This window comes from Corythoichthys intestinalis, chromosome 5, assembly GCF_030265065.1.
Source record: "Corythoichthys intestinalis isolate RoL2023-P3 chromosome 5, ASM3026506v1, whole genome shotgun sequence".
Classification (NCBI taxonomy): Eukaryota; Metazoa; Chordata; class Actinopteri; order Syngnathiformes; family Syngnathidae; genus Corythoichthys; species Corythoichthys intestinalis.
The window spans coordinates 45,638,821-45,651,280 of record NC_080399.1 but is presented as its reverse complement, the minus strand read 5'-3'; the positions used below and the strand labels follow the sequence as shown (position 1 = coordinate 45,651,280).

General features: G+C 39.9%; 3 protein-coding genes across 7 annotated transcripts in view; 1 reads left to right on the top strand and 2 right to left on the bottom strand.

The window, feature by feature from the left end:
• dus2 (dihydrouridine synthase 2) overlaps positions 1-7,759 on the top strand; it is a 42,611-nt gene extending 34,852 nt beyond the window's left edge. Inside the window, exons 9-13 of one of the 3 annotated variants that reach the window (XM_057836267.1) lie at positions 799-872; positions 940-1,234; positions 2,998-4,478; positions 7,251-7,503; positions 7,595-7,759. In XM_057836267.1, coding sequence (XP_057692250.1) covers positions 799-872; positions 940-1,234; positions 2,998-3,131 — 503 coding nt within the window. In that variant the 3' untranslated portion in view covers positions 3,132-4,478; positions 7,251-7,503; positions 7,595-7,759. Of the gene's footprint in view, positions 1-798; positions 873-939; positions 1,235-2,997; positions 4,479-7,250 lie in introns of all 3 variants that reach the window. The other 2 variants (XM_057836269.1, XM_057836266.1) reach the window with 2 other exon arrangements.
• On the bottom strand, positions 2,129-6,089 carry pdcd2l (programmed cell death 2-like). The gene is made up of 2 exons (XM_057836274.1): positions 5,585-6,089; positions 2,129-4,462 (listed from the first exon to the last, which is right to left on the bottom strand). The coding sequence occupies exons 1-2, from the start codon at positions 6,036-6,038 to the stop codon at positions 3,837-3,839; spliced, it is 1,080 nt and encodes a 359-aa protein (XP_057692257.1). The 5' UTR covers positions 6,039-6,089; the 3' UTR covers positions 2,129-3,836.
• Positions 7,055-12,240, bottom strand: immp2l (inner mitochondrial membrane peptidase subunit 2). Of its 3 annotated transcripts, none has more exons than XM_057836278.1 (6): positions 12,220-12,240; positions 8,956-9,119; positions 8,769-8,872; positions 8,469-8,534; positions 7,637-7,739; positions 7,055-7,409 (listed from the first exon to the last, which is right to left on the bottom strand). In XM_057836278.1, exons 2-6 carry the CDS (start codon positions 9,088-9,090, stop codon positions 7,281-7,283), a joined length of 537 nt encoding a protein of 178 aa, XP_057692261.1. In that variant the 5' UTR covers positions 9,091-9,119; positions 12,220-12,240; the 3' UTR covers positions 7,055-7,280. The 3 variants fall into 3 exon arrangements, with proteins under 3 accessions (XP_057692261.1, XP_057692258.1, XP_057692259.1); XM_057836275.1 differs by lacking the exon at positions 12,220-12,240 and adding an exon at positions 11,979-12,004; XM_057836276.1 differs by lacking the exon at positions 12,220-12,240 and adding an exon at positions 11,782-11,958.
• Positions 12,241-12,460: the final 220 nt, after the last annotated feature.

Sequence of the window (12,460 nt, the reverse complement as noted above, 5' to 3'; positions counted from 1 at the left end):
ATTTTTCTCATATTTGGTTTTCGGTTTATGCCAAGAATTTTCATTTCCGTGTATAGCCACAAATAACTTTATGATAGAGCTGCAACAAACAATTATGATCGTCAATTAATCATTGATTATTTTTGTGATTGGTCAACTCATCGGCTCATAATCATTATTTACAGTTGTATCACATTAGGCTCTACATTTTGGCTGTAAATGTGCATTACAACCAAAAACTATGTACTTGTATATACTTGTACAATGAATAACATGTTACTACTGTATAATTGTTTTTCAAAAGAAAAAAAAATGCAAATATGATTTTGATTTATTATAAAGATAAAGATCTGCTTTCATCGAGGAGTACAGAAATAAGACATTATTTACCATTTACATTTTTAAATTTAGATACCAATAGAGTACAGTAATACAAATAATTACAATACAAAGATATAAAAGTTTATATTTACTAATTGGAAACTAAAAAAATAGGTCAACAATGCCTGTAAACAATTAATCAATTAATAGTTATTCGAGTCATCAATAGTCATCATTGCAGCCTTTTTTTGATGTAAAACATGGGACCTACAGGTTAAAATCTGATATTGAACTTTTTTCCGTGGTGTGCTAAAAAAAAAAAGTTCTGTAGAGTACTGAATGTCATTTAGTCAAATTAAAATGGACTAAAATATGATGTGCTTTCTTGATTTTGAGTCTTTTGATTGAATGGAATCGTAAAATTTGGGCTTTATTATTGGGTTACAATCACCCTGATCAAGTCGGTCCTCTAATGTGTTGTGATTGACACCCTGGCAGATGGGCGTGTCCTATGGGAGGCAGATGCTGCTGTCGTACCCGAAAAGAGCAGCAGTGTAAGTTCATTGAAAAATGTAAGCATGGGAACAATAGTTAATTACTGGCCACTACGTCATCGTGCTTGTTGGATGTGTGTTTCAGTCCAGCCTCACTGTGGACATTCCAGCATACAACCACAAGACGAGGGTTCCCGTCCAAGTGCTCTTTTACGTAGCTAACGGCAAAAGAAGAAGTGCGTGGCAGAACTTTACTTACCTGCCAGGAACCCCGAAACAATTCGCCCCACCCCCCTGTCAGGTGGCTGCGCTTGATGAGGAAGCACTTCATTATCTCCCCGGTGAGCCGGCCTTGCATAGTGGACTCCACATCAAACGGGAAGCTCAGGACACTCACACAGTGGCGCTGCTGGAGTTGCAGGAGATCACACTGGACGACGGTTAGATGCTTATCTTGTTATTTTTGCCTTCTCCACCGCTGTTGTTTGAATGAGTGAAGTGTCAGTTGAAAAGTTGCTGCATGAGCTAAATTGCTTCCACCGGCTGTAATTTACAACTTAACAAATGAGCTGCACAAAAATAGCCAACCTCTGTTTTCTTATCATTTTATACCATTTTGACAGATTTTGCAAAATCGACCAAATGTTGAATTGTATGAATAACAAATTTACCATTATGACACTTTCACTAGGATTTAAAAAAAAAAAAAAACTTTTCATGATATACAATTACTTCTTAGTAATCATCAGTAGAACTTCAGTTGGTTTCAAAATTTTGTCATTTTGCCCCAGAAACTTCTAATATAGACCGACAAACTGGGCCGACCGCATATCAATAAAGGTGCATCACTGCCATGTTCTGGTGTTTGGGTGGGAATGAAATTATTTAAAAACTTGACATCTACATTGGGGAAGCATCATACTGACCCTGCAAATTACAGACCAGAAATGTTTCCTTTACTGGCTGTCCTTCCAGAAAGAATGCAATTGTTCAAGAATCACACAATTGGAAAGCAGACGGTGGGTAACCGTTGCCAACGCCTTACCAAAACGATGCCAGATGTGTTTCTAGAACGCAAATTTCCACTTCAGTTCCAGCTTAAGCAATAACACAAGCTATGCACTACAGCTTTAAAATACAGGGTTCCGACAGGTTTATGCAAAAGATATTTAAGGCTTTTTAAGATAGTTTATAATAGCGGTAGACCGATATGGGATTTTCAAATGCCAATACAGATATCTAAAAAAACATTTCAGCCCATTGCTGATACGCAGAGCCGATTTTGTAGGCTGGTATTTGAGGCCGTAATACCGGTACCTTTTTTTTTTTTTTTTTTTTTTTTTTTTTTAAGTGTGCGTGTGTGTTTATAAAGGCAGTTTTTTAAAAAATGCTTCAACATCTTCAAATTTACAATTTAGACCAGAGACTGAAAGGATTAATTTGGTCTAGTGCTAACAAACCAACGAATGCAGCACTTGTTTTTATGATTACACACACTCGGCAGGAAAAATACATTATTTTCAAATAATTAAACCCATCAGGGTCACGAAGAGTTTGAGGATGCTCACCATGCTAAAGATAATGCTACAAGTTACATTTAGATTGTAAGGATCACACGGTAAACGCCCTAAAAAGCTAAAGCAACATTGCATATTCTTTCATGAGGGATTAAAAAAAAAAAAAAAATCTTACAATGTTTACAAAACAGGCAAGCCTAAAGCTTCCTGTAGCAGCCTGCCTTCAAGCTGCTGCAGGGTCTTTCCGGTGTCCGATATTCTGGCACCAGCCAGTTACCCACACATTTTTCTTTTTCTTAAATCTGCTTATTTTTTTGTTAAATGGCCGATGTCGGAATCAAATGCAAATCCCACAGCAAATTCGATGCACAATTACATGTAATTCAGAATTTAAGACCTACCAAATAAAATGCAATGGCTTTTTAAGAAGCTTTGTTAAAATTAGTAAGGAACCCTAAAGAAATTAAGAAAAAAATTGGGGGTTGGGACAACTCAACTATCAGTTTTGCTTTGTGAAGTGAAGGCAAAGAAATTAAACATGGGATTTTGTGAAAAAAAATTGCCGTTTTATTTGAAGTTCGGCTTCCATATTTGTGTGTCCAGTGACTTCTTGCCATTGCTTTGGATTGGTCGTGTTGCTCTCTGACAAGAACTGTGTGCTTCTGTGTGTGTGTGTGTGTGTGTAGTCAATGAAATCATCGACAGAGACGCATGCAACCAGAGCAGTGCCACTAGAGCCGACCCACCGGACCAGTACCACCAGTGCGACTGGGACTTCAAGTCAGGCGAAGCCGTCCTTCCCTCACTAAGCCAGCACTAGCGAAAACCACCGAAACGCTTACGACTTTTCTATTGGCCAGTTTTAAATCTATTTTTAATACTTCATTTCCTGTTTGTGCACCTCTGCTGTGTCATGTGACTGCTGTGTTCAATTATATAATTCTTGCGACAATGTAATCTGTGATTGGTTGGGATCACAATGATTTGCATGGAACAAGACAACAATGGCACAACAGTAATATTGTGGTGCCTTGCTAAAGGAGTTTATTTCGTTCCTGGAATTCGCCCTTCCTCGTGGCTTTTGATCCTGCTATAGCACAAAGTTTTTAGATGTAGTTCCAGTATTATCACACATTTAGCACGATACTGCAATTCCCCCAAAGTGTGATGTGCGCTGCTGCCATTTAACAGTGGTGGTCTATTAATATAGTGGTGCCTTGCTAAAGGAGTTTATTTCGTTCCTGGAATTCGCCCTTCCTCGTGCCTTTCGATCCTGCTATAGTTTTGTTTTGGATGTAGTTCCACTATTATCACATAATTGGCACGATACTGCAATTCCCCCAAGGTTTGATGTGCACTGCTGCCATCTAACAGTGGTGGTCTGAAGCGAAAAAGTTAGAAATGTTAAGGCACAACTGAAGTCCCTTGTCTGTATATCAACCCAAGGGTTTACATTTTCAATTGACCACTTCTACAAAATCCGAGGAAATCACAATGTCCCAAGACAGGAGAAGAGTGTTGTGGTTCATTTAAATAGTTCCTGGTCCGGGTCCATTTGGACAAAGCAGAACTCGTTGCGAAGTTGCCGCTCCGAAGATGTCCAGCAACTGTTGGCGCAAGTGTAGACCAGCACGGTCCCGAACTCCAGCTGCGAGCTGGCAGAAGTCCCGCCAGCGTCCTTCCAGCTCAGCAGACTGACCAGGGCTGGCATTAGCTGGAACTCAAATATGCGTAGGCCCCCACAGGAATTGCATGGCGGCACCAGTTGCCGATCGTCCGAAGGCGGTTCCGAGATAAAGAGCGGTCGCCCACCGCGACAATAGCGCAAGATCTGCTGCGGACACGCCGAGATCCTCTTCCGGAATCTGGAGAAGGAATGGTCGCCGTGACGTGCTCGACTCTTCTCATATTTTTCGCCACCACTGTCCTCTTGGCCACTCTCCAGCTCGCCTGCGACTGCTCCTTCTCTTCTCTCATAATCCCTCAGCAGCTTTTCAGCATGCGAAAGCCCTTCTTCGTCATCAGCCAATACGTCGCATTCGTCCACCACACTGATGAAGAACGGTCGCAGGACAGGAACGCCCAGCTGAGGCTCTGCGATATGAAGCATATCTAGCCGGTCTCTGATCATGTCTTCAGGAACATCTGGAACTACGTTTATTCACAGGTAAAAAAAATAAAAGCACTGGTCACCAATTTCAGAAAACATTTTAAGCGTAAACATTTAAATGTTGATTTTTTTTTTTCTTCTCTCTTGGACTAAGCTAAGATAAAACTGGTCTATACAGGCACGTGATGATTAAGGGGGGAAAAAAATGACACTCCCAGGGGCTGACAGTTTGGGTCAAATTTGACGTAAAAAATTCCGACGTAATTTACAAACTTAAACAGGATGTCAAAATGCTGGGAAAGGCTGCGGGCTTTCTCAATTTTGGGCCAAGAAACAAATTCAAACTAAGTTCACGGTGGCAGTGTTTATCACGTCCGCCTCACAGTTCTGAGATCAAGGGGTTCAATTCAGGCTCCGGCATTCCTGTGTGGAGTTAGTTCTCCCTGTGCCTGCGTGGGTTTTGTCCACGTACTCTGGTTTCCCCCCACATCCCAAAACATGCATGGTAGGCTGATCAAACACTGACTGTAGCTATGAGTATGTGTGTGCGAATGGTTGTCTGTTTCGTGGCCTGTGATTGGTAGGCAATCGATTCAGGGTGTACCCCGCCTACTGCCCATAGTTAGCTGGGATTGGCCTCGGCTCCCCTGTGACCCTCATGAGGATAAGTGGCTCAGAAAAAAATGTCGTTTCTTAGTTTAAGCGATAAGTCATATACGGTATACATAAGTATTTCATAGTTTTTTCCCCAAACAAAAAACAATCTTCTACGCCAATAGAAGGGACGACTTGCATCTAAACAAGATTGACATCTTTATAGCCTAGAAAATGATGCATCTGACGTCACGTGCATTGACGGACTATGTGAAATACTAGCATTTGATAGGTTAAAAATACTTCTGGCATTTAAAAATGGCTGCTCACTGCAATTCTGCTAAATTCCTGGAAATATTGGCCTTTATTGGAGTTTTTCTTCTATCAAACAGCAGAAAAAATAAGTATTTTTCAAACTCTAAGATTATTTCTGCTGGGATGCATTTGATCAAAAAGATTCTTAAGACTTCATATTTTAACAAATAAACGCAGTCTAATCAATATTGGTCGTTAAAGGTTTTGCGATGAGTTAACAAACCCCGCAAACGGTGTAGTTTTCTCTTGCCCACCTTTGTCCTTCTCCAGAACGACCTCGACTTTTTCCTCAGCTTCCTCCTCAATGCCCCAATCATCGGCGGAGTCACACCAATCACTGGCCGACAGAGGAGCCTCTTTGGCCGACTCGGCCCTGGCGGACGTCCGCCCCGCCCCCCCTTCGACCTCCAGACACTGAGAGCGGAACGTCGTCCAACTCTCTGGCCGGCCGCTGCACTCAGCAGCCGGGCAGGCGAACAGCTGGAGTGTCCGGTGATAGGGCGATCCCACCAAGGGGCAGTAGACCTGCACCACGTGGACGAGCGGGAACGAGCAACACTCGCAACGGGGGAACGAGCGTCGTAGGCCCGGCACAACGTCCGGGAGGCCTCCCACCTTGTTGGTGAGGAAGGACGACCGATGCTTAGAGTCGTCCAACTCACCGTCGCAAACGCCGAGAAGAGTTGACTCTGGGCTGGGAGTAGCCATTTCGGTTCACGTGGGGACTGGGGAGAATAGACTGCCGCCGGAAGTCACGTGTCAAAATAAGACTACGGCGCTGGCTGTTGCAAAAAATATCGCCATCTGCAGTCCGGGCAGGAGTAGCATTTTTCGGCGCAGCATCAATTGAGTCAAGTGATTGAGGTTATTGGGACCCTCATAGGTTTTATAATATGGACTTGTTTGTGCCATCAGAAACCCATATGAGGGCGTCGCCTATGACGACCAATTACAGTATAAGAAATTTACATACACTTGTAAAGAACATAATGTCGCTGCTATTGCTAATATTGTAATTTCTATAATTCATACATTGTCACAAAAACATTCATGAAGTTTGGTTCTTATTGAAATTTCAAGACCGTGGGATCCATTCGCTTCAAAAAGTTGCGCTTGTCATTCATGGCAAAATTGAGATTGCCTGGTGCTGCACATTGTTTTTCAGTTATCTTTTGTTATTTTGCATATTTTGCATACTGCGTTACTATGATAGTTAGGAACGGGATCATACCACTTAACTACAGTTAGGTTAGGTGGGCCAATACTTTTGGCAATAGTCTATAGGTACATCCCAAAAGCATTGGACGAAGCAGTGCTACAGTCCACAGATTAAAATTGTCCTGTGTGCATAAACTAGTGAATTTCTGCATGGATGACAGGCCAAAGTGTCTTTAGCCACTGCTTTTAACACCAACACACAAGTGTCTCTCAACCTGACACTTGTGAGCAATCTTTGACCACAAACTGAGCTGGGAAACGTTTTTTCTTCAGGAGGGCTTCTCAATGTATTTGTACATTACTCTTCTCAGTGAATGTTGGACCGTAACCTGAGCAAGAAAAAGGTTTCTCACCAGTATGGAGTCTCATGCGACTTCTAGGTTCCCCTTTACTAGAAAGCTTTACCCACAAACTGAGCAGAAGATTTCTCTCCTGTGTGGGTCTTTTTGTAATCAATCAGATTTGCTACCAAAATTAATTATTTATATGAGAACAGTACAATTTAGGTACGCAAAAATTAAAATGCCACTTTTATTCGCAATATCATTGTCATGTGCACTTGATTTGTGTAAACTGAGGACAATTATGAACAAATATGTCATGGCCATGATGCAACAGCAGCAAACAAGAGACATTGGTGTCATCTTATCTGATTGCGTATTATCATAGAAATGACAATTACTTCACTGTCCCTCCCGCCAGCAGGAGGATCACAAGACATTTGATACGCATTCACTGGTCGTCATCGCCGATGGTGAACAGCGGCGTTCGGTCAGGTGGGAGATTGGCTTGGATACGCTGCCAGCGGCCAGGAGGCCAAACGATGTGAGACGCGCGGCCATGGAGGAGAGCCAGCGACACCTTGACACATAAAAGACCACCAGGGAGTCACATCAAGACCATCTTTTCGTCTTCTCTGAGTTCTCGCGTATACTACGCAAGATGAGAAATTATGGTAATAACAATACACTTCAAGAACCAGATTTCAGCCAATTCTGAATACATATTCATTCTGGACTGGGTCTGTTTGAACCATGACCCAACAGGATGGTTCCTCGTAGTTGGCTAGTTTCCGCGGACGCATTTACCGGGCCGAAGGTGTTGCTGTCTAGACTGTGGCCGTGATGGTCCCCCTCGATCCACAGATGGCCGTCGGGGACGCGCACATGTCGCTTCTTGTAGCTCAGAGTCCTGCATACAAATAAAGTCGAGTCATGGTTTTGTTCCACAGCCTCGTTCTTCTACGTAGACTTTTGCTGTAAAATGCTATATATAATGAGTTACTTAAAATGTATGTATTCTTTTTTTTAAAAGGTTTCATTTAGCTCATCAAATAATTGGCTAATCGAGTTTTTTGTCATTAAATTTCCCCTCACAAGTCCAATAAACAGTAAAAAAAAAAAATAATTTGCAAATAAATTTCTTAGATTAAATAAAGTTAGTTTTCAATATCATTAGTAATTTTAAGTTTATGTTTAAAAAGAAACAATTTCACAAATATTTCACATTTGTAAAATAAACTTATCAAGTAGTATTTAAAAATGCATAAAAAATAGCAAAAAAAACAAAAAACAACAAAAATATTTTAAAATATATTTTTTAATATTTGTGGTGATAACTCATTGTTAAAATAGATATCTAATATTAATAATTAAACTTTAATTTATTATATAATTAACATAATTGCTAAGTATTTTATATATTCATTTTTTTTCCATTTTATCGTTACAATTAACTTTTTTGAATAAGCAACCTTTATGTCATCTTATAACTAAGGATCACTTGCCTGTATGTACAGCATGTGTGTTACTTTTCACAGCAATTGACATTGTAGTGACTTTCTGTTCCATTGGCAACACGTCAGACAGTATGATAACCATGCATGCACACATAATCAAATGTTGCTTCCATGGTGACTACCTAATGAAGTCACCCTCCAGGCCGATGACACGCTTGATGATCTTCTGCTCAGGATTCCTTGGAGACCTATGAGCCAACATTACAAAAACATTACACATTGACAGTCTGCCAACCAATGTGAGGGCCCAAATAAATAACAGACTGGTAAGGGTTAGATGTAAGGGAAAATACTCACGAATGTTTATGTTTAAAAGTGTCTCTGATTGACTAATCAATTAACAAAAAAAAAAAACTAATTTGGTAATCGATTAAGTTGTGGAACAGGCTTTACATGCTACGAGACTGTTGGAGAAGACTCACATGACAGACACAATGTCCCCTCTCTGAACGTGGTACTTCCTGACACTCCAGCGATTCAGCAGAACCACGTCACACTCTGACGCTCCTTCCGGGTTCAGGAACGGCTGCGACAACACAGGCACACGCGCACACATTGGTGTGCTGCCATGCTTCGCGGCTGGCCGGGTTTCATTTTTGGGGGCGTTACCTGCATGGATGCGCCTTCCACCCTGGCCACGTACGCCAAGCGATCCAGGATGGTGACTGTGACGGGTACGGCCACAAAGAAACCGCTCACAAAGGCACGGAGGTAGCGGCGTCCCCATGAAGCCCCCTGAGCCATGCTCACCGGGACAGGAAGCAAACAGGAAGCTGAGGGACATGCAAGGGAAATGGCTTCACTGTCAGTCATGGCACAGAAGTCCAGTACTTTCTTACCACGTGTTTAACTAATTAACCCTTTCATGCACAAACCATGACTTTTAAACCCGAACAGGGCACTAATTTAACTCAATGGCTGCCATTGACTGCATCAAACGTCCAATCTATTTTGACTACGAGGGACAAATGAACATTCGTTAGCACTGAAAGAGTAGTATTCGCGACCAGTCGACCAGTACTTTAAAATGTCACTTGGGGCCATAACCAGAGTGTATTTGATTTTATTATCATTAATAATTATATTATTCATTTTAATTGAATGAATGTAGCTTTTATCAACATTGCTGTAATTTATAAATGTATTTACAATTATATGAATTTAATAAAATCTGATTATTTCTATATTATATATATATATATATATTAGGGTTGTCCAAATTATTGCGTTAACGGGCGGCAATTAATTTTTAAAATTAATCACGTCAAAATATTTGACGCAATTAACGCACATGCCCTGTTCAAACAGATTAAAATGACAGCACAGTGTCATGTCCACTTGTTACTTGTGTTTTTGTCTCCCTCTGCTGGCGATTTGGTGCGACTGATTTTATGGGTTTAAGCACCATGAGCTTTGTGTAATTGTTGACATCAACAATGGCGAGCTACTAGTTAATTTTTTTATTTAAAATTTTACAAATTTTATTAAAACGAAAACATTAAGAGGGGTTTTAATATAAAATTTCTATAACTTGTACTAACATTTATGTTTTAACAACTACAAGTCTTTCTATCCATGGATCGCTTTAACAGAATGTTAATGCCATCTTGTTGATTGTTATAATAAACAAATACAGTACTTATGTACAGTATGTTGAATGTATATAACCATCTTGTGTCTTATCTTTACATTCCAACAATAATTTACAGAAAAATATGTCATATTTTCAGTGGCGCCTCCAGAAATTTTTCATAGAGGTGGCCAGATGGGGCCACTTAAAATCTTGGGGTGGCACACCAAAACTAAAAGCCATAATTTCAGGTTTTCATTATATTATTGCAGTAAAAAGGTCAGGGGAAAACTATCAGAAAGACTTAAGGACACGGCTACTGATATACTTTGGTGTATTGTGTAATATTTGATGTTACTAATGATTTAATGTGCATAGTCCATAACTGTCCAGTCAACATTTTGAGTTCCACAACAATTCTGTTTTATCGTGTTATGTATATATTAGGCATAAGGTGTACATTTAAGGCTGTCAAACGATTAAAATTTTTAATCGAGTTAATCACAGCTTAAAAATTAATTGTAATTAATCGCAATTCAAACCATCTCTAAAATATGCCATATTTTTCTGTAAATTATTGTTAGAATGGAAAGATAAAACAAGACAGATACATACATTGAACATACTGTACATAAGTACTGTATTTGTTTATTATAACAATAAATCCACAAGATGGCATTAACATTATTAACATTCTTTTTGCGAAAGGGATCCACGGATAGAAAGACTTGTAATTCTTAAAGGATAAATGTGAGTTTATTGTGACAAAATATTGCCATCTAGTGTATTTGTTGAGCTTTCAGTAAATGATACTGTAGCGAATTAACTGTTCTGCCCAAATGCATGATGGGAGGTGGTGCAACCATGACTGTGTGTGGTGGCTGCAAACGCAATATCTTCTCTGCGTTGGGTACACTACAGGGTATTAAGAAAAAGATCAACTCCTGTCATTCTTCCCCACGTAGCTTCCCACAATATTTATAGTTGCTGTGGGAGAGATGACAAAGCTTTTGCCAATTAAAAGCACAGCCCCAATGAATGCTTGTATCTACTCCACTCACTTGACACCTCTTATTTCTGTATATAAGTAAAACGGCGCCATTGTAGGCTGTTTGCGGCAATGCGTGAATGAGTCGTACCGCGAATGCGTCAATTGCGATAAATATTTTCACGTGATTAATTAATAAAATTAATTACCGCCCGTGAACGCGGTAAATTTGACAGCCCTGCATTACACAAAACAAAATAAATGCATTCATTTGGGATGAAACGCATAACTGATGCTACAACAATCTAACGACATACTGGCAAGCAGGGTGGCCAGTGGGGTGGCCAACCAATTTATAGGGGTGGCCGTGGCCACCCCTGGCCAACCCCTGGTGGCGCCACTGCATATTTTATAGATAATTTGAATTGCGATTAATAACGATTAATTAATTTTTAAGCTCTGATTAACTCGATTAAAAATTTTAATCGTTTGACAGCCCTAATATATACTGTATATAAATTGCTAATATTTTTAAAAAAAAATTTATAATAATGACAAAAAATGGTCACTGGCCCTATAAAAGGGTTAAAGGTGTTAAGTGTAACTAATGCTTAGTTAATGCCTGAACGAAGTTAATGTTTTCACAATTTTTGGGGAATATGTACTGAAGTATACGAGTGCATTTTTCAGCTGATCTTTTCAGTTACGTCAACAGACAAATAAGCGATGTTGACTGCAAGAGCGCAAAGCAGAAAGTTCACAGAAGTTAAGATAAATACAAGGGTAACGTCCGATCATTTGCAAACATCTCTGGCAGATTAGCACTGCCTTATCCCATGTTAAGGTCAAATATTGTAATTGATTATCTTTGACTGACCTCAACATCATGAGTCGCCATTCATTCGCAACGGCATGCTAGTGCTAACCACCGAGCTAGCGTAGCTAACGAGAACAGCTTCAAACATTTAACAATAGATGCCTTAAAACAATGCCTTTGTCATTTCTCTCAGTGAACTCGAATTTGACAGCAAAAGGAAAAAAAATGTAACAGCTTGAATATGAGGTAGCACCCACCGACATGAGGTCCGATTTTATTGATACAATTTATATTATGCTAGATGCCTACTTTGCGCTTTGAGCAAATAAGGACGAGTTTAGTCACTTGAGGATAGTGAACCTACACCGTGAAATCTACGACGTTTGAAATGCAGCCCAAATTATAGCCACATTAATACGGGCTGTTGTTATTGTTAAGCAATCTATCTGTAAATCCTTAAAAAACAGTGTTAATAGTTTACTAGAGAAAATCTGTCACCTTACGTCCACTGTATGTCTCCCGACGCAAGATGGCCACGAGTTACCTACGCCACTACTTAGTCATTTATGTATCTAGCCTTTTTATGTGCTATCTATAGCCGCTCGCAGTTTTGTTATATATTTTTTTCTTTTGAAATTATTGATTCCGAGCTAGTTTTAGAACTAATACAACACACGAGCTAAACGATACTAATTATTATTTTAACTATTGGGAAATAAATTCAGGCGCCGGTATTTCC